Source organism: Homarus americanus, unplaced genomic scaffold (assembly GCF_018991925.1).
Source record: "Homarus americanus isolate GMGI-L3 unplaced genomic scaffold, GMGI_Hamer_2.0 scaffold41027, whole genome shotgun sequence".
NCBI lineage: Eukaryota > Metazoa > Arthropoda > Malacostraca > Decapoda > Nephropidae > Homarus > Homarus americanus.
The window spans coordinates 8,633,920-8,655,077 of NW_024745073.1; the positions used below are offsets into that span (position 1 = coordinate 8,633,920).

Genomic DNA, 21,158 nt, shown 5'->3' on the forward strand with positions numbered 1-21,158 from the left:
TGTTCGGATGGTACGTCTAGCCAGTGTTAATACAAAAGGAAACTGCAGTATGTGGAGGAAACCCGTGATGTTAGGTAGTGAGGGTCACACTGGATATCACCCTTCTCACCAACTTGTGCCCATTTTGTCATTGTTAATCCTTTATTACATCTTAGTTTGGCTAATGTCTGCCCACAACTTTCTTGAAGATATAATATTTGGAGATTTAACTGGTTGTCAAAGTACAATACAGTACTATACTGTTCCATCTGCTGACGTTTAGTGATGTTTTGACTCATCTTAGTTTGCTTAACTGTACCAACACATTAAAAATGTGACCTCTGGCATTTTCATTGTTTAGTCACATTTCTTGCATCAACTTCAGTTCCTCAGTCAAAGAACTATATATTTCTGGGCACATTGTTGATAAACTTTTGAGGTTTTTAAGTGGTTTTCAATTATCAAGTTCACCAGCCCAGTACTTGTTAACTATAGTTGAACATTTTCAAATACCTGTACACAGAGGTGTAAACTTGTGTGATGCCATACTCTTTAATATGGTGTTAGACAGCCACCTCATGTTATCCTCTCTATATAATGCTCACTGCATCAGACCCATCCAGTGACCTTGTTGACATTATGAGGTGCTGTCTTTGTTCATCTCCAGTCAGTCATACGTTTTTACACTTTAAAATTTGAAGCAAAAGTTATGAATATTGTGGTTAATAAGAGGTTCATGAATTGCTTGTTTTATTTTGTAGCTTCTTAAGACAGTCTTACAAAATAAGCATATATAATGAAAACATCATTCACAGAATACATTTATTGTAACATGACCTATATATAAATAGGAAATCTACTGAAACACAAAAAAGTCAATATATGGTCATAAAAAAAAGCCAATATACAGTGTATGGTCATCAAAAAAGTCAGTAAATGGTCAACAAAAAAATTTCAATATATGGTCATAAAAAAAAGTTAATATACAGTGTATGGTCATCAAAAAAATCAATAAATGGTCAACATAAAAGGTCAATATACAGTCATCAAAAAAGTCAATATATGGTCAACAAAAAAGGTCAATATATGGTCATCAAATAAAACATCTGATTCAACAGATATGTCATCCGTTTAAAAGACAAGTCTGTCTTAATTACTTACATTTTGATAATTAAAAATACAACCTCATACCATAATGGTAATTAACAAGATTTTTCTCTCAAGAGATATTGAACAAAGATTACATCCTAAAATCAAATCTATAATGACAGAGTAAAATTTTAGAGGCAAACTTTATAAGACAGGCTACTCCAGACTCACTCACTATCAGCTTCTGATCCTGATTTTGCTGGTGATCGTGAGCCAGATCTATATTGAGGGGATCCAGACCTAGATCTGGGAGATCCAGACCTAGATCTGGGAGATCCAGACCTAGATCTAGGTGAGCCCGATCTTGATTTTGACCTTGAATGTGACCTTGACCTAGATCTTGACCTGGACTTGGATCTTGACCTGGACTTGGATCTTGACCTGGACTTGGATCTTGACCTGGACTTGGATCTTGACCTGGACTTGGATCTTGACCTGGACTTGGATCTTGACCTGGACTTGGATCTTGACCTGGACTTGGATCTTGACCTGGACTTGGATCTTGACCTGGACTTGGATCTTGACCTGGACTTGGATCTTGACCTGGACTTGGATCTTGACCTGGACTTGATCTTGACCTCGACCTTGATCCAGATCGTGACCTTGCTGGTGAGCGGCTTGCAGAACGTGAGCCACTGCGTGACCTAGATCGTGATGCCGAGCCACTCTTCCTGGAGCCACTACGACTTCGGGACCTTGATCCAGAACCCGAACGACTGCCAGACCTGGAACCAGAACCCGAGCGTGACCTTGAGCGAGACCTCGAACCCGAACGCGATCTTGAACGTGATTTAGAACGCGATCTAGAACGTGATCTGGACCGTGAACGATCAGAACCAGATTCAGACATAACCCGACGTCGTTTGGTTTGTGTTCCTCCTCTGTCGCTATCGGAGCCACTAGCAATCTTGAGACGCTCATCATCAGAGTCGTCAGATGAATCAGAAATGGTTGCTTTAGAGACAATACGTCCTTTCTGCCTGGCAGAAAGTCCATTTGAAGCCGACTTCTTACCCTTCTGGCTGCCTCCTGCTCTGCCTCGTTTGCGGCCTCGGGCTCGATCGTCATTGTCGTCGTCACTTCCGGTACCTTTCCCCCTCCTAGATCTCTTCGTTCTGTAAATAAGAAAATTACCATTTTGGTTGGCCATTTCAATTTACATTTTGAGGATGCAAACTAATGAAACCTGAGGACACAACGTATGGAAAAAGCCTGAAAATGGCCCCTTTACAGAGTCCAGGAGCTGGAAAAACCCTTAGAACTACTTGTAAAAAGGTTTTGACAAAATAAGTTAATCAACTTTATCTATTTGAGTGAATATGTAGTTACTGAATAAGATTGATTGTTAAAAATATATACATTAGTTCAAATATTGGCCAATGTAAAGTATGCATATGAGTGTATATATAGTACATTAAAACAATTTTATTGTAATGTTGTAAGCATCAGAATGTAAGTGTAAACCTGGTAAAATATTTAACCGAACCATTCATATTCAATAAATACTGTAATCATTACTATATCCAGTTCAATTCTACAGATCTACAAAAAGTATTTCTGAAAACAAGACTTGACATTATATAAATTTCAAAACTATCCGACTAGTTTTCCCAGTACTGTACTTGAACTTAAGTTTACTTGTATCTTTTGTAAATTCATGTATTCATTACTAACTGGCAGGATCTCTCCTCCCACTTCCATTAAAAAAATTTACATTGATGCAAAATTATATTTTTGATAAAGACAGCAATCCAGATATTATTATTAGCTCAAGAGGAAGTTTAAAATACAGACTGATGGAATGAACATAACTTCAAGAGATACTCTGTAAGCACACACAGCTTGCTACCCCAAAATATTTTTGTCATATTACACAGTACAATACTGTATTATAAATTCCTAGAACAGTATTCACGCATGTGTGTGTTGGTTAAGTGCAAGTTAACAGAAGTAATGGGTAATATAGACAGCTTATGTGGAGGCTATGCATGACCAATCCTCCTTTTGTACTGTATAAACATAAATTATTAAACAAAATACATAAAGGCTCCACAACCTTGAATAGTTAAGTCACAGATATCCTTTCTGAAGAACTTGTGAAATCAAATTAATATTCTAGAACTAACATGTACTGTCCTACCAGTACAGTACTCCACTTACCCAGTTTCCTTCTTCCTGCGGCCCTTCCCCTTCTTCCTCCTTGGTTCACCTCCCTCTCCTCCACTCCCTCCTCCAGAACCATCTGACAAAATATCAATATCCCGTTTGCGACCGCGTCCACCTCTCTTCGTGTTTTCGGCAGGTTCCGAGATAATAACAGCATTCTTCATCTTCTCCTTGTACTCCTCGCGTGCTTTCATCTGCAGTCATAGTGTGTATATCAGAAACATTATGGCGAGCATGAGTTATGACAATTCTGAAATGTATTTTCAACAACAAAGTTTTCCATTATAAAAATTCTTTACACTTTGCATTAAAAACGAAGTTGTTGTGTAACAAATAATAAATAAAATATTTTTTTACAAACAAATCTCTATATTAACCTCTTGTGAGTCTATACATTAACTTACCCTATCTTCTATGATTTGCCGCCTCATGTCCTCCATCTTCTGTCTCTCTTCCACAACCTTCTGTTTCAGTGCCTGCCTCTCTTCATCTTGCTTGCGTCTCAGGGCCTTTTCTTCGTCATCCTGTCTGCGTGCTCGAGATACGTGGTACTGTGCCTGAGACAGAAGATCACGGCACTGACTTGCCTCTGCTGCTGCAGCTCCCAAGTCATACTTCAAACGATCTCCATTGACACTCAAGTGCTGGAAGTATCTGAAAAAGATAGAAATAAATACCATAAGAGGTTAGCTCATGCAGACTACCTCACATAGCCATACAAGCCTCCATGCTTAACACCTCTCATTGTTATACAGTAGAACCTCTATACATTGGACTTCAATACAACTGAATTCACATTTTTTGGACTCTCTAAGGTACTCTGGACTGCTCTTCTATGCATCAGAAATATTTAAAGAACTTTGGAAAATTCAGCATCAGTCCAGACGGTTTATGTGCGGTTGAATGTCTGTGTTTGGGTGTTGTGCAGCACATATCTCAGTCTGCGTCTTGCCTTCATATGCATCATACAGTGGGGTATGCTATAACGAACGGATCCTACTACGAATATTCCTATAACGAACGGTTTTACCTATAAAATTGAGAATGCTATAACGAACGAAACTCCTACAACGAACATTATTTAAAAAAATTATTGTTTTTTTATTACAAATATTAATGATATTCTTTATTTCAGGGGTTTAGATGCATATTTATGCACTTTTTTACAATTTTTACAATTTTATATTACATTTTTCAGTGTTAAGTGGTTGTATTTGGGGGCCTGGAACGGATTAATCCTATAACGAACAAGGTTCTAGAACCAATTAGATTCGTTATAGCATACCCCACTGTATCAGTGTGCCGCACCTTGCTGCCTACATTCATTTATGTAAACTTTTTACGTTGAGTATTTATTAGCTTTAATGGGGATAATTAAAAGGTTCTAAAAATGAGTAAAAAAAAAAAAAGAAAAAATTATGAATACAACACTTGCTTACTGAATAATGTACATTAATCTAATCAGATTTACTGAAGGCCTAATGAGAGCTACTAAGTATGAGAGGTACGATACTGCATGTGTAAACAAGCTGGGGGTAGAGGGTGGGGGGGACTGGGTGTTGCTACATTCACCAGGTTTATTTATTGATCCAGTATTATATTCTTGCATGATCAGCCTCTAATGGTGTGGGATTCATCATGATTAATATAACATCTTCAATAATAGAATAAAATACAATATATACTTTATAATTTGACTTGAAAATAAAAGGATAAGCTGTATCGGAAGGTATTCACTCAGGATGCATTCATGTGAGACCTTTCAGCAACTTAGTTTACAACGGGGTCACTATAACACTGTACAGTATATGATGTGGAGATACCTTCCTAACAATGGTACTTACTACCTTTGAGTGATTCTTGATGGCTCAATTTGGCTACTTGTGCACTTAAAACAACTTACTAATGAATAAACCACAAAATATGGAGAAGCTAAATACAGTACACTACAGTATTATTATAAGTGCTGACAAATATGCTACAATATTATGATAAAAGTGCTCATAAATACACTACAGTATTATTTGATAGGTAGTAGGTATTAGGCAGCTACCAAACAGGGAGGTACTACCGCCTGGGAAGATATTGGAAGCATAATGTGTTGTCTAATGGTAGACCCTGCTGCCATATGGCATCACGAAAATTGTGACCAAGTCCCAGGTTGCTGATCTGACTTTCTGCCTCATTTACACACAATTGCAGGGTCTCAATTGTTTCTCTTACTATTGACAACACAACATACATATATTGTTCCTCACTTTTGATTATTATTATTATTTCGCCCCCCAGGCCCCGATGTGGGTCAGTGATCTGTGCCTGGGTGGGCTAATTCCCGTAAAAAAGAAAAGAAAATTTATTAAGTGCTGAAGACATGCTGTGGTGAGCATGAGAGTGAGGGAAAGAACTAGGACAATCAACTGTTAGCACTTTGTAAGCAACTGACCGGGAATTTAATACCAGAGAATAACTTACTTTATGTTGCCTCACACAGCTAAACACCATTCAGTACTCCAATTTTTTCAAACACAAAGTTAAACAGTGTCTTCCAATATAAACATCTTGGCTTGATCAATATTCAATTAAAATCTGCCCATATCCCGTGAATTTATAACATGCTGTAGTATGGTGACCGTGCATTAATAAAGTATATTTCATTACACTCTTTTCAATTTTGCAAACCTTTTCTCACTCTAATGTAGAGTCCCCTTAAGTTTAATCATTCATTCTAACTACTGTATTAATTGTGTTTTGTTTTGTTGTTCTTCTTCTATAACAAGGCCAAAAGGTATCTATCTGGATTATTGCTGTCACTTCACACAACCCAACATTATCCATTAGCAGTACTTGAATGCATATGAATCAGAGTTTTTAAAGCAAACACTCAATGTGACATCAGTGGCATAAACTCACTTCTGAGCCAGAGTCAGCTCATGTACAGCTGCCAACACTGTCTTCAGGACGGACTTTTCATCCCTAAGTACTTGCATAGCCAGACGCTGTAGCACCAACGCCAGGTTGTAGAGGATCACGGTGTCATGTGGAGCAACATGACGAGCCTGAGAAGGAAGTGTGATGAATATATGACTCTCCAACATTATCAAAATCTTACTCTTAGATTCCTCATATATGGGTTAGTTCATGCAAAACTTTCAAATAGAATTTATATTCAGGAACTAAACTGAGCCAAAATAAATGTTATATATATTGCAAACACTGTTTTTACAGGTTGGCTGTTTAGTTTAGCTTGTTACAGTATTCCTTTCCTGTTACCTTTTCTCTACTTCTTCAGCTTTCATTTGCGGTTTTGTTGATTCTCTTACCTTTGTAAGTACATCACACTGACATTTTAAACTTCTTAAATATAACAACAAATACAAAATAGTTATTTGTAAAAAAAAAAATACAATGTGACTACTGTAATAACATCACTAATTCCGAGAGGTGAAGTGAAAAATAACATAACAAAGAAAGTCTCTCTAAAGACTGAGTCAGCAATGCATGTGAAGAATGAACATAAACTACAGGATAAGGGCGCACAATAATAGCTTCCTCTTCAACAAACTTGCCTTGAGTAGTGTGTATTTAGCTTCCTTGAGCTTGGAAGCCTTGAAGTATGCCCGAGCCAAATACCCGAGAACTTCTACATTTGGGAACTTGAAGAATTTTTTCTGACAATTTTCGTACTGAAAAGAAGAATTTTTTTTAATGTTATTAGACACAGTAATCAAGTTTCCATGGTTGCTTGGTGATCAGGTAAGTAGAACACATGTCACAAGCTAGTAAGGAGGAACAAGTGGAGATGATGTACAGACTGCTTAAAGAGTCTCACATAAGTAAGGTGAACTAAGAGAGGAATTAAGGGAATTTAGTATACAGTAAAATACGTAGGGGGAGGAGGGTAGGAGGGTATCACAGCAATACACTTTCAAATATCTTAAAAAATTCTACATAATGTACTGTATTAATAGAATGAAAAAAATTATAAAATGCAAAAAACAAACAAAACTACTAAAACAGCTATGGGTTCATCTTAGACAATACTGTACTATTAATAGATTATAAGCTCTGCCAAACAATGGTAGCGAGCAATGGTGAAATCACAATACAAAAGGGATATGTTCCATAGAAATTGTGTGTAGAGCAAAAATTGCAGTGAAGAAAAAAATTTTCCACTAACAAAATGTCATACAGAAGGTCTTTGAGTTACCAACAACTGTACTTATGTGACCCATTATACAATATTCATAATAAAAATCTAGCCCCAGGGAAAGAGCCACAACCATCCCCAACACTATTCTCGACCTATTCTACTGTGTAAGTTATCCACTAGTCCTCCTAACACCATATCCATTCCTATGAACAAGCCACCTTCAGAGACCGAGTAATTAAAGCATTTTTTTTTACATTATTTGCATTTTGAATTATTTATGGGCTATAATTGTTTAGGCTCAACAGGAAAGGATGGGTTTTATTCATATTTTATTGCAAACATCACAGGGCTCTGAATTATAACAAAATTAATTCATGAACAGGACCCAGGAAAGTAACCTGTCTGTAACTCAAGCACCCCTGTACTGTACTGTATGTTAAAATGTGTATATTAAGGATTTCCTGTAATAAAAAATACAGTTTTTCACCACTATTTATATTTATTTTCCCTTTTTGTGACCACCTTATCCCCCAGTGGCTCAATTCAACCTCTTACCATCTGAATAGCGTTAATATACTGTTTCTGTTCTACATAGATGTGGGCAATGTTCATCCACACGTCACTGAAATCTGCTGTTGCCTCTCTTACTTGAGCAAAAATGTCTCTTGCTTCATTTATGTATCCCTTGTGAGCCAACACAGCACCTGAAAACAAAAATGATTTTAAACAATTACATATGAATGTGTCAAAGCCTCTGACTGTGTACCCAACTTTAGCTTATTGAATTGACATATTGTTCCCCTTGGATGCCAGAGATATTTCACACAAAAGAATCAGACTTTCTTCACCTCTATGTACATTTTATCATCCTCAATATGATAAAAAGAATATTTCTTATGGTTTAAACCAGGCATGGGCAACCCACGGCCCGAACCATGTGTTTGTGCGGCCCGTAGAAGCTTTATTTAATGCGGCCCGCAGTTCAGGTAGATGCAACTAGTTTATGGTGAGTAAAGCAATATTTATTTAAAAGATAATCTTCACACACAATTTGTTACCGATTCATCACCTATGAGTAAGTAACTAAGGAAATGTAACAGTGAAATAAGTACAGTATATATAGTCAACAATAATAAACACTTTTACTTGTGAGAGTTTACGGGCTAGGTTCGGCGCGGTCTGTTTGAAGGATTAACTGCTATATGGCAGTGGGTCACTTGGGTATTAAGAAAGGTTGGGTCACATGCATTGGTCACACAGGGATCAACTAATAAAGTACTTCCAGAATAACACAAAAACACCTAAATCTTGGAAACCCTTAGTTGGCAGGAAATTAAAATATTCCAAGCATCATTACAGCCACTAATTACCCCGCAATCGAATCACGGACCATAAATTCGGAATCAGAATATCTGTGCAGGTGGGCGTTGACATGCTCCAAAATTTTACGTGTGACTAGTGACAGCCCTCATATACCAAAATTTATCTTCCATGGTCTCATATTGATTCCCACAAAGGATGTACCGGGTACAGATAGTTGTCATAGTTACTGTATATATAATGGCAATGTTAATCTAGGAATATGAGGAACCACAATGGAACAACCTATAGATACATCTCTCTCTCTCTCTCTATACTCGTGTGTGTATATATATATATATATATATATATATATATATATATATATATATATATATATATATATATATATATATATATATATATATATATATATATATATATATATATATATATATATATATTATATAAAGAGAGAGAGAGAGAGAGATCTGCCTATAGGCTGTTTCATTGTGGTTCCTCATATTCCTAGATTAACATTGGCATTATTCTGGTGGGTGTGTCTCGTAAGTAAGACAAATGTTGTAATTGTTGGAAAAATCAAAGTATTCACAGACTGTTTCATTCATCTTCCGTCAAATGCCAAGAAACATTAATATATTATGTAAAAAATTATTATGATGGATTTGTTTCATAAATAGGGAAAGACTGTGAATGTAAACTGAAAATATGTTAAGGTGGACGTGAGGATAAACTGCTTCACTGTCCGTGCTAATACAATATTAACATTACTTTTGGGTGAGGTAGGATATAAATTTTGGTGGGTTGGACCGCAGAAAAATACCTAAATCATAATGTGGCCCATGACTGAGTAAAGGTTGCCTATGCCTGGTTTGGACAGTTACCTTGCCTAAAAGAATCTTTCTTTACATGAGTATTAACAGTTATAAAATTATGTTTCTATTTATTTGACTCTTACCAATGCCATTTGCTGCCCATATACTCCTTGGATCAGTTCGGAGGACACTTTTGTACATGGCAAGGGCTCGGTCTTGATGCTTGCTTTCCTTCTCCTTGTCTCGGTTTGGCTGGTGGAGTGTTGTCAACCACACGTTCCCGAGGGCAATCAGGGAATACGAATCGTTCGTGGTGCTGGGATTCTGGCATAAAAGAATACTATGTTACACAAGTTACTGGAAAGAGATACATAGTTAAGTCTTACACAATACTAAAAATCTACAACTCTTGTGTAATAAAGTCTCTATAGCACAGTATTACCTCTCTATACCAAACATCTATACTGTACTGTCTACCGAAATTAGCTATACAGTATACTGAATTGCTCCTCAGGTTCCAGTAGTATCTCTCTATTCCAAATGTATACAATAGTCCAGATGAATGTGTGTACACTATACATAATGCCAAACACAATGGGAAAACTATAAACAGCTAAAAAAATAATATATATGGTAGAACAAAAGGATATAAATAATAAAAACCTTCAAAATCCTTTCAAATTTCTTCTGTCCAGGTCCCCACTCATTCTTGGCGAGATGCAGGTTGCCCATCAGTGACCAGGCATCAGGATGTTCATTGTTCATTCGCAGTGCTTCCTTGTACCAATCAGAAGCATCGTAAATCTGGCCTCGGTCTCTTGCCATACATCCAAGGCGAAGATAACCTATAATATACAGTACACAATTAGAACAATCATTAAACATAATTCATATTCCTTTGGTGAAAGAAATAATGGTCAATAAAATGTATTGAATTAATTACTAAGTCCATAATTCCAAAACCTGTACAGTTGTGATAAATAAATACTGTGCTACAAGGTGTCAGGATAATGGTAAGAGCATTAATGTAATCCTTTTGTTAAGTGTGGAATAATTTACGGGGGTTTATAAAGACTTACACATACAATTACAACACAAGGCTGCAAGAGTGATACAAAACTGGAGAGAAATAATGACACGTATAATTAAGCGAAAAGACAAATGGAAGTAATGAATAAATTTACGTTATACAATAAAAAAGAACAAAACAACATTCAAAGGAAGGTAAAAAGTGTTCTTTTGTGTGATGGACGACTAAGGAAGAAATATTAAATAATATGGCTTATGCAGAGAACATGCTTTGCCTTTTGAAAAATGATAAACAATTATCTGAAGAATATCAAAGAGATTTCATTACAGCTACACACAAAATGAAGTGCTAACCCACATAGGAGTAACTATCATGTTGGAGAATTAGCTCGTAAGAAGACAAGAGTTTAGATCAAACTTACAGTCAACATAATTGGGATGATCCTGGAGGATTTCTTTATATAGTTTCTCTGCCTTATCATACTGACAGAACATCTCGTGCAGCCGAGCAGAGTTGTACTTGATGGTGACGGAGATGGAGGAGTAGTACTGGGGGTCCTGCTCCTTCTCAGCCTCACAACGGTCCCAGGCCTCCTTAAAGTGCTTGTGAGCCTCTTCATAATTGGCAAGTCTGTGTGACAATAAGACTGCTTATGGATTGGCCCATGCAGAAGATATTGTTAACATATTGGTGTGTAATAAATGGCAACATAAGATTGGGATATAACTGATTCCACATCATCATTCCACATCATTCTCTCAATAATCATAAGTTATCTCCAAGCTGTATCATTCCTATCCTTCATTCTCCTTTAAGCACCTGATAGCCCTCTGCCCTTCAGACCTCTCATTGATACTTAAATTCCATTCCTCCCTGGGTGTTTTCTCCTGTCAAACACATCTCTTACAAACTCTACAATTTATTGAACATCATCTAACTTTTAATAATAAAATTCAAGGGACTAACAAAATATACAAAAGGTGATGTTACTTGCCTAAAATGCAATGCTGCTATGTTGTTAAGAATCTCTGGAGGGATGTCCATCTGCACGAGGTCTTGTAAGAGTTTAGTAGCTTTGTGGTAGGCAGAGAGTGAACCCTGCAAGTCACTGCCCTCTAGGATCTGTGCTAGTTCAATCCAGGCTTCCACATCTTCACTATATTGTTCTGTCACCTGAAAAAGCCACAATAATTCACATCCAAGAGTAATAATAGATACAGTATACGCTGTACCGATTTACATCACTAACATATATGTCGCTAACAACTTCAGGAAATCTTCATTTTACGTCATTTGTTTCAAATATACGTTTTTGGCATCATCCATAAGTCTGTGTGATCCCAAATATGATGCATAAATAGTATTAAAGCATGTTACATAACAAAAATAACCATAACAACTAACAAAAGTGGCCTGCAAGTATTAAATATCTACCACACCAAAATACATCAGCTGATTTGCTTAAAGTTCTCTCTTCAGAAACACATCCTGAGCTTTCAAGGGATAATACAGTACATGTTGGAATGCATATACACCCTAATTACATTTATTCTTATGGGGAAAATTCCTCATCATAAAATGGACCATATCAACGAGACAAAAATACTCTCATGAATGTAAGCAAATATTAATGCACTTCTGGAGAGTTTGGATTAAGGTAACAATTCATAATGTGTTACTAACTCTTTTCTTTACCAAAGGTTTCAACTACTGTACTGTACTATAAACACTGGATACTTCAAAATATTTAAACTACAACTCTTGAGATTACAAACCTTCTTGAGATGTTGTTTAGCCAAGTCTCGTTTGCTCTGAGAGGTGGAGCTGGCATAGAGAGAGCCCAGAATCTTCATGGTCTCATAATTACCAGGTTGTGCCTTCAAAACCTTTTCAAAACACTGTGCCGCCTGAAGGAAAAAATAAATAAAAGAATAAGTATTTAAGATATCTGAAAAATGACAGTTATTCTTTCCTGACAGGAGCACAAAACCATAATGTACTGTACACTGATATATCCTTGATGCCACCAAGACCTTATAGCTATTGATAATAATTGGTAGGAAGTAGCGAGAATGAAGAGTTATCTTAGTGATGGACCAACATGTAGCAGTGTTGACGGTAAACACCACAGGTAATAAATCCTTCCCCTTGTGTCTTGTGCATGTAACACTACAACCCACTGTTGTGTTGGGAATCAGCAAGACTACCATGTACTGTAGTGAAAAAGTAAAACTAATCTATTAAAATAATTCACTGTAATGAGTGAATTATCTGGAGATTATACATATGCCTCACAGTCACAGCTCAAAGTGATGAAAACAACCAACAATGATAAATTAATTTACTTAACTTAATCCCAAACTTCAATTCAGTAAATATACATTATACTCTTACATTTTCTGTGTCGCCTCTGTTGATGTACATCTGGCCGAGACCATAGTGCGGGAGGACAAAGTTGGGAGCAGCATACTGGGTGGCCTGGTAGTAGTACTGGAATGCCTGCGAGTAATCTTCTTGCACGTGGAAGGCCCGTGCCATTTGGTAACAGGACTCAGCACGCATCGATTCATTTTCAGTGTTGTGAAATGCGTGTAAACCAAGATGTTGTACTTTTTGGAAGTCCTAAAACATGAACATCTTTATTAGACACATTGTACAACAATCTTTCTCATACAAATATAATTCATTACATTATAAGATATTACCTCATAATATAAGTTACTTGTTCCCAAATTGTTTTTTTAGTAGAAAAGTATGATATTATGGTATAAAGAAAAAAGAATCAATTCTTCGTACCTGTTTGAAAAAGAAGTGGTTACCCAAATGATTTAACACCATTGGATTGGTAGAATCAATGTTATACGCCTTCGAGAGCATCTGAACTCCCCTACGAATATTTTCCGGTTTCTTCTCATTGAGTTCCAACACCGCCAAACCAACAAGAGCCCCGACACACATTCCATCCAACTCCAATGCTCGTTCAAATGCTAAGCGAGCCTTGTCCTGGTTCCCAAGTTTCATGAAGCAGTGGCCCATTCCTAAGCGAACAGCAGCTGGACAATTCGGATTAGTTCTCAAGGCTTTCTTGTAAAATGCTAATGCACCTCGATAGTCCTGTTGGTCAGAAAACCAAAGCATTTTGTGAACATAGAGTTTAGAAAAAAAAGTTACAAAAAACAAACAAGGTTTGTGATCCCTTCTAAAGTTTTCCGTCACTACAGGAATATTATAAGGAAACCACACTGTAAAAGAAAACCAAAAGCCTAAATGAAGATCAAATATTCAACAAGACAAGTACAATTTGGCCTTAAATTTTCTCCTTCCATGACAAAATGAAACTTGAAGAGAAACTTATAACAAAGAGGACAAGTTAAACTTGCTATATACTTCTGGTCTTATTACCTAACTTTTGTAGTCATGTTCCTGCCTATCAAATTGTACAGTATTGTTGTTAAGTAGCTAAAGAGAAACTCAATTTAATAATGATTACCTTCTTATTAAAAGCAATACAGGCTTTCCCCAGCAGAGATGGAATATTGTTAGCAGACTGGTTGAGCACAAAGTTAAACTGTGCATCGGCCTGTTCCATTTTGTCTCCCTCCAGCAGGCAGAAGTAAGCTCGACCCAGAAGATGGTTCTGTTAATGTGTTGAATATAATTAAAAAAAAGTACATAAATGTTCTTATGGAACTTTCCATAAGGATCCATGTTAACATAACTATCAACATGCACTGGCCGGGCAACCAGCTTTAATCAGTCAGCCAATACATTAATCGGTTCTAGGGCTTAAATTCCTTACTATTTTAGTAAATATCAAGAAGTTTATACTATTCAATAATTTTAAAAGTTTAATATTCAATTTTTTAGTCATTTTAACAATTATTGAACATAATTGAAGGTAAAGTGACTAGTTTAATGCTCGGCATCCAGCCTCTTAACACAGCAAACAGGCGTTAGTCTCTCTCTGTTTTCACTGGAGGTAACATCTTGCTTGAGACTCTCTTCAACTAATTTTTTTCTGTGTTTCCAAGCAAATTATTGGTCATGTTGAAATTTATTTTACATATTGACAATATATAATGCAGTGCAGTGTTGATTTAAAGAAAATAATCTTGAATTACACCAAGAGAGCTAAAATTTTATGGGTGAAATGGCGCCATGGTGACAGCCTATGAATGTAAACTTTTCTACCATTTTGTCTAACCAAAATAAACAATGACGAAGAACCACCTAATCACTCCACTTATGGTTTAAAGGACCATGTCATAACTATGCATAGAACTAAAAGAATGGGACAAAGTAACAAGATGACCTAAAGCAAACATTTAGTAACGTATTCTAAATTAGCTGTTATATAACCCACTTAACTAGTATGGTACAGTATGAATGTAAAGTATGTAATAAAAAATAAAGACGAGAACCATAATCACTCCACATGTTCACACTTGACAATGATAAGTTCATAAGAGTAAACAAATCCCTCTTACCTGGTCATACATGATGATTTTATCAGCTGTGGTGTAGAGATACGTGGCTTTTTGGAACAAGTCCTTCTTGGCTGTCTTATCCTTCTCTTTATTAGCTTTCTGGACATAGTAAGCTGCCAGTGTGTCAAAGGAACGCATCTGAAGTATAACACAGAAAGAGTTGATTTTAACCTGCCTGATAACAATTCTTAAATGTGCAAAATTATATTATTGAAATAAGTACTGTATTATATTCAAAGACAATTACATTACACTCCAGATATCTCTACTTTTGGGTGGTAAAAAATTATTATGCATATTTATATTTAATCCTCAAAGTATATACCAGATGATTCTTTTTTTTAGAGTCAATACATACCTGGTCCTTGTCTGAGTCACGATACACTGCGTTAGCATCGGTGCGGCTCGCTTCCAAGATCCGCACGAAGTCCTCCTCATTTTTTTGCTTATAATATTCAATCTGTTGACAGAAACACAGATCAAAACATGTGGATTTTTTGTCCCTTTCACTGTTATCATTCTTTACTTCAAAATAAAAAATTTTGTATTGCAACAAAATTATCTTTTGTGAGATATCTTAGAATAATGGCAGCATGTTTCCTCATCCAGTACCTCAATAATTAAAATATTCTGGGAGACATTTTAAAGGATTCAAGATACTGTAACTAATCACATTATTCCTACATCTAAAATTCTTTTTCTTTGATCTCCACAACTTAATGACATAATATACAGTATAGTTGATTTTCTTTAGAGATTGAATTCCTTGCATTAATAGAAAGTTTACTGTACAATACCTTCATTTAAATCAAATCATGAGATCCATTCAAAATACTATAACCCCCAAACAGCACGGAAAAACTTACGGCAAGTTCCACCCAATAATTGAGTGGCACCTTCTCATTGGTGAGGATCCCAAGTACTTCATCTCCTTCTGGGAGTTGAGTCAAATCCAATTCAATAACCTGAGGAGGAAAGAATTGTTATTTAGTTAGATTCTACCATACTATAGACTAAGTCAGCCTATAGGGGGCTGGAGGCTATCCGTCTTATGCGTAACCTCCTCCTGAGTGGGGGAAAACTCCCACCTATAAACAATATTAAACTTAACTGTATACATTTACACAAGTTACTTTTATTGTAGCAAATGAATCTTAGGTGGAGGACAATAGGGGCCCCCTGCTTACACTTACAATGCATATATTCACACTTATATTCAATTACACTTTATATTTAGTTACACTTATACAGGCAGTTCCCGAGTTATGTTCCTGGACCTTGTTCATAAGTCAGAATTGTGGTAATTCCATAAGTTAGGTTAAAACACAACCCTGCCCATACAAAACAACAATATTATAAATAAAGTGATGTTAAACAAAATAAAGTTATGTAAAAAATAAAACTTTAGATACAGATTCTTGTGATGAAGAGCTATAGCGGGATCCTGTTTGTAAGTATAAGTGTTTGTAAGTCGGCTGTTCATAACTCGGAGACTGCCGTAAAGTGGATCCCTGCTATATGTTATATCAATATACAGTACATCATTTCACAATATACATAGTGAACAATTTCAACTTGGGATGAGGATTTGTAAACTTTATTATGGCAATTTTCTCATGAACTGTAGTACTGTATATAATGAACCAACCTAATCTATTTAACCTAACCTACAATATGCCAGTAAGAGTTAGGTTAGGATGGGTTAGATTAGGTAAGGTTGGTACATCTGAAATCCAATAAATCATATAATGCAGCAGTAGTTGGTAACCCTCGACATGTAGTGAGTGAATAAGCACTGTAGTGCATCACTGTGGATGAGTGGGGTGCCAGTGAAGTCGGCCCTTGGTGACTTCGGCCCACATAGGATGTGGCCGAGGTCAACAATGATATTAACAGTCAGGATTGAAATATGAGGCTGTTTTTTCCAGTTATAAGGAAAGATAATCTATTTTTTATACAAATCCCTTAATATACCATTATTGCATTTTCTGTGCTGCCATCGTTACAGAAATCACACTTTACGTAGCGCTTCTTGTCGGTTTGGAGCTTCCGATTCACAAAATTCGAAGTTTATTCGTTTTAATATTGGGCCGACACATCATTTCTATCACCACAGTGCTAACAAGCGGAAGTCACCAGCAATGGCTCTGAGCAATACCTGTGTTGCTTGTGAAATGGGAGTGCGACACCGACAAGAAGTGATACAGTGCAACTTCTGTAATGCAAGGCAGCACAGAAAATGCAATACTACAGGAATATCAAGAGGATTCTATCAAAAAATGGTTAAAAGACAAGCGGATCTACCAAACTGGAAATGCTCAAGGTGTGAAGCTGAGGTGCACAACACAGCTCAGAACACTGCAACCCTAGATGAACCAGACCCCCTCAACAAATTTTCGCAGGTTGATCCGGAACCCAAAACAATGACTGCAGTGGACCAAGACACACACCAAGTCAGCTACAAGATTATTGAAGCAACTTCAATTCGTGGTGGAGATAAACTTTTCGATTCCAGCGGTAATTCATATACAGTCAAGAGGAAATGTGCCAAGTCCACAACATGGAGATGTTCTCAACGATCAAGACTGATTAACTGTGCAGCAACTGTTTGTGACCAGTTCATTCCTGGACCCCAAGACGACATTCATCAGGCAAGCTTGGGATCGGATGTTGCTGCGTCCACTGCATTGGAAGCAAAACTAACTGCAAATCAACAGCCATTCACTTAAGCTGCAGACATTGCCACTGGAATTTTGCAAGAATGTCTTCCCTCAGGACCCTGTAGTGCAATTAAGTCAGTTGAACATGTTGCTCACAATGCAAACTATTACTGCCGTAAGCACCGTCCAAAACATCCAAAGAATCTGGACTTTGTTAAGTGGAGTCACAACACTTAGGCGAAAATTTCTTTCGTGGTGACATTCGGGTTGATGACGCACGCCACTTAATTTTCGCGACAGATGACCAGCTTCAACCGCTCTCCAGTGCAAAGAAATGGTATGCTGATGCCACGTTCCACATAGTTAGAAAACCATTCTTTCAATTATTCAGTATCCATGTGTTAGTACACTATGAAGAAGCAACAAAACAGCTCCCAGTCATACAGTGTATTATGTCTCGTCGCCAGAAAAATGACTATGTTTCTGTGATTAAAGCCATCAGTGATATGCTTCCCAATGAACCAAATGTGGAGAGAATTGTGATGGACTTTGAGAAAGCTCTGTGGCGTGCTACAAGCTCTGTGCTTCCGACTGTTGAAATAAAAGGACGTGCATTCCATTTTACTCAAGCACTCTTCCGGAAAATACAAGTACTGTATTGTACTTGGATTGCAAACTTCCTACTCATCAGATGAGGGAACTCACAAGCTGCTTTGGAAGTTCGTGACGCTTTGTTTTATTCCGAACAACATATTGTGGGAATATTCAAGGGATTAATGGCATCTGTGACCTCAGGACCACTTCAGAGTACATCAAGAAAACACGGATTAACAGTTGTATCTGGCCACCTGGAGTGTATATAAGCTAGGTGGGAGAACTAACAATGACATTGAGGGGTGGCATAACCATCTGAAGACGAAAGAGAAGGCACAAATGTCCTTTTACATGATGATTCAGCTCCTACATGATGAAGCAACTTTCGTAACTACTCAGATTCGTCTCGTGTCTGAGGGAAAACTGAAGCCAATCCTGCAAACAACTACAAGTGAGGGTCTTCTCCGTATGGATAGATTATGAAAATGGTGGGCGAAGCGCCCTGCAACTTCTCTCTGCAATATCCAGACTGTTTGGCCATAAGAGTAAACTGTATATGTATATGATTTTAAATCCATGTGCTTAAAATAAAGTTATAATAAAAAAACACTCAAAAAGCGTGACAGTTAATACCATTGTTGACATCGGCCCAACCTATGTGAGGCCGAGATTACCGAAATGGGCCGAGATCACCACTGTAACTGGGCCAAGTTCACTGGGCCAAAGTCACCAAAGGCCGACTTCACTTGTATCGATGAGTGCTCCGGGTGAAAAGAATCACATAACGAGTATCACTCAACTGGCATATTCAGTAATACTTTATGAGTTATGTCCTTAACCAGAGACTCAAAGAAATTATTCTTTCGATGATAACTGCTTTATTACCTTGTGAAAAAGATGTGAAGAATGGGAAAGAATAAGTTTTTTGTAATATAATTTATACAATGTTTTCCTTTCAGAGCATGTGCATGGCCACATAGTAAAACTTACCAGCTACTAACATTTATACCCGAGCCGTATTATGAAACAACATCTACCCCTTCCGACGAAGAATCTTTTCGAAGGGATTGTTTTTTCAAGCGGTATTTTTAAATGCTCGAACCTCTTCCAATTTGTGCGGGATGAATTTTTTAGGTCTGTAATACTGTCCTCTTCGCTGATGCATTATGGGTCCTGTGTTTGTTTACCTTCGTTGGCGGTAAATTTAATATTATAGCAGCTCTCGTCATGGATGTTTTTTCCTCCAAAGTCTCCCGGGCAAGTCCCATATCACAGAGAGAGCGGGATTTCTTAGTTTTGCAAAACAAAAGTACGTGTGGGAAGCTTGTTACATTAAAGAAGCAAGCATGGTTACGAATTGCAACATGTTTAAATGCTGAGGGATATGGACCTCGGCGATCACTAATTTAATTCAGTTATATGGGAGGTAGAGACTCACAGCTCACAAATTACAAAATATAACCAAATATTATATATTTTGGTATTATCGTCTCATTGGTTTATTTTAAGTATAGGTTATGTTTGGTTAGGTTAGATTAAATATTTTTCCCAATGATTTTTGGTGTTTTGAATTTGTTTCAAATAATCCTGTAGGTGAATGGCCGAAACTATAATGTTACCATTTTTTAATCCTCAAAATTGTAATTACCGTAGTTTCATAAATTTTTATCGTTGATTACCTTATTTAGACCCCCTACCCTTTTCATTGATTTTCAACCTTGGTTCCAGCTAACACGGATATTTTGATTTCACTCAAGAAAAGTACAGGGCTTTGAAGTATGGGTAATTGTTTAAAAATTATGTATTATTAAAAATGGTACCTGTATTATCATTACGGTCACCCTTCGAAATTTCGGATTTTAAGTTTATGTTAGGTTTGATTTTTTTTTTGGTTAGGTTAGGTCTAAATTATGTTTTACCGATGTTTGTTTTTTGAACAACTTCAAAATACGTTGATGACTGAAATGATAAAATTGCCTTAAAATAGTAAACTTATATTTGTTGCATAAATAATACCAATAAGTACTGTACCATGTTTAATATACAATATAGTAAAATCCAAATAAATAATTTGTACCAAAACAGGCCTAGCATAAATTATCACATGCCGGGGCGAACTCACTATTACTGAGACAGGGAAGTCCTCTATATTAGCCAAAGTATTGTATCATATATGCTTCAGGCAGATTTTCATTAAATAATCAAACTCCATCTTCCAGTGAACTTGTTATATTATGCTCCTAATTCAGCCAAATGGAAGTTTACCTAAACGAAATAATGTAATTGGTGATGAAAAATTAGAGCCTACAGTATTTCACATATTATATCATGATCCACTGTGTCCAGCAGCTTGCCTTTGATAATAACAAAAACTTCGCATTTAAAAATACGGCTTTCGAGATGAAGAAGGTAAGATGTTGTTCAATATTAAGGCCGTAAAACGTTACTCTTACTTTTATCCTCTTCACCACTCGTTAGTCGCTCCTCTATTATACCTTAGTCACACCACAATTCTTACCTCATCGCTATCCCGAAGAGGGATCTCTATAGACCCCGACATGGTGCCTGTAAACCCTCTCCCTGTCAGCTCCCGTCACATGTAAACACGGTCCCGGACAGTGTTGCCAAATGTGGTTGGTGAAAAGATGCTAGATTGACCTAAAGAATCCGCTAGAAATTCGCTAAGCACAATATTATGTACGTATCCTAAACAATATGCAAATGTTAAGTAAATATACAAATGTTAAGTACTCACCACTTAGTTCAGCGAAAAAATTATGCCTTTCTCTTTTTCCTTTTCAATCTCTA

At 36.7% G+C, this 21,158-nt stretch overlaps 1 protein-coding gene across 1 annotated transcript; it reads right to left on the reverse strand.

Moving 5' to 3' along the window:
• Positions 1-716: 716 nt before the first annotated feature.
• Positions 717-20,956, reverse strand: LOC121878344 (RNA polymerase-associated protein CTR9 homolog). The gene is made up of 18 exons (XM_042384511.1): positions 20,869-20,956; positions 15,963-16,061; positions 15,455-15,556; positions 15,097-15,234; positions 14,100-14,246; positions 13,406-13,723; positions 13,004-13,231; positions 12,385-12,516; positions 11,604-11,782; positions 11,031-11,239; positions 10,243-10,424; positions 9,723-9,903; positions 8,000-8,148; positions 6,861-6,977; positions 6,205-6,350; positions 3,699-3,948; positions 3,289-3,488; positions 717-2,243 (listed from the first exon to the last, which is right to left on the reverse strand). Exons 1-18 carry the CDS (start codon positions 20,908-20,910, stop codon positions 1,220-1,222), a joined length of 3,843 nt encoding a protein of 1,280 aa, XP_042240445.1. The 5' UTR covers positions 20,911-20,956; the 3' UTR covers positions 717-1,219.
• Positions 20,957-21,158: the final 202 nt, after the last annotated feature.

What these genes read in the sequence shown, in the direction of transcription:
- LOC121878344 (XM_042384511.1), bottom strand. Translation starts at nt 20,910, where the DNA reads ATGTCGGGGTCTATAGAGATCCCTCTTCGGGATAGCGATGAG. An exon ending in GAGCTGACTCTGGCTCAGAA is followed by an intron (nt 3,949 to 6,204) that starts GTGAGTTTATGC and finishes TATCTTTTTCAG; the next exon opens with ATACTTCCAGCACTTGAGTG. An exon ending in GGCAAATCATAGAAGATAGG is followed by an intron (nt 3,489 to 3,698) that starts GTAAGTTAATGT and finishes CTATGACTGCAG; the next exon opens with ATGAAAGCACGCGAGGAGTA.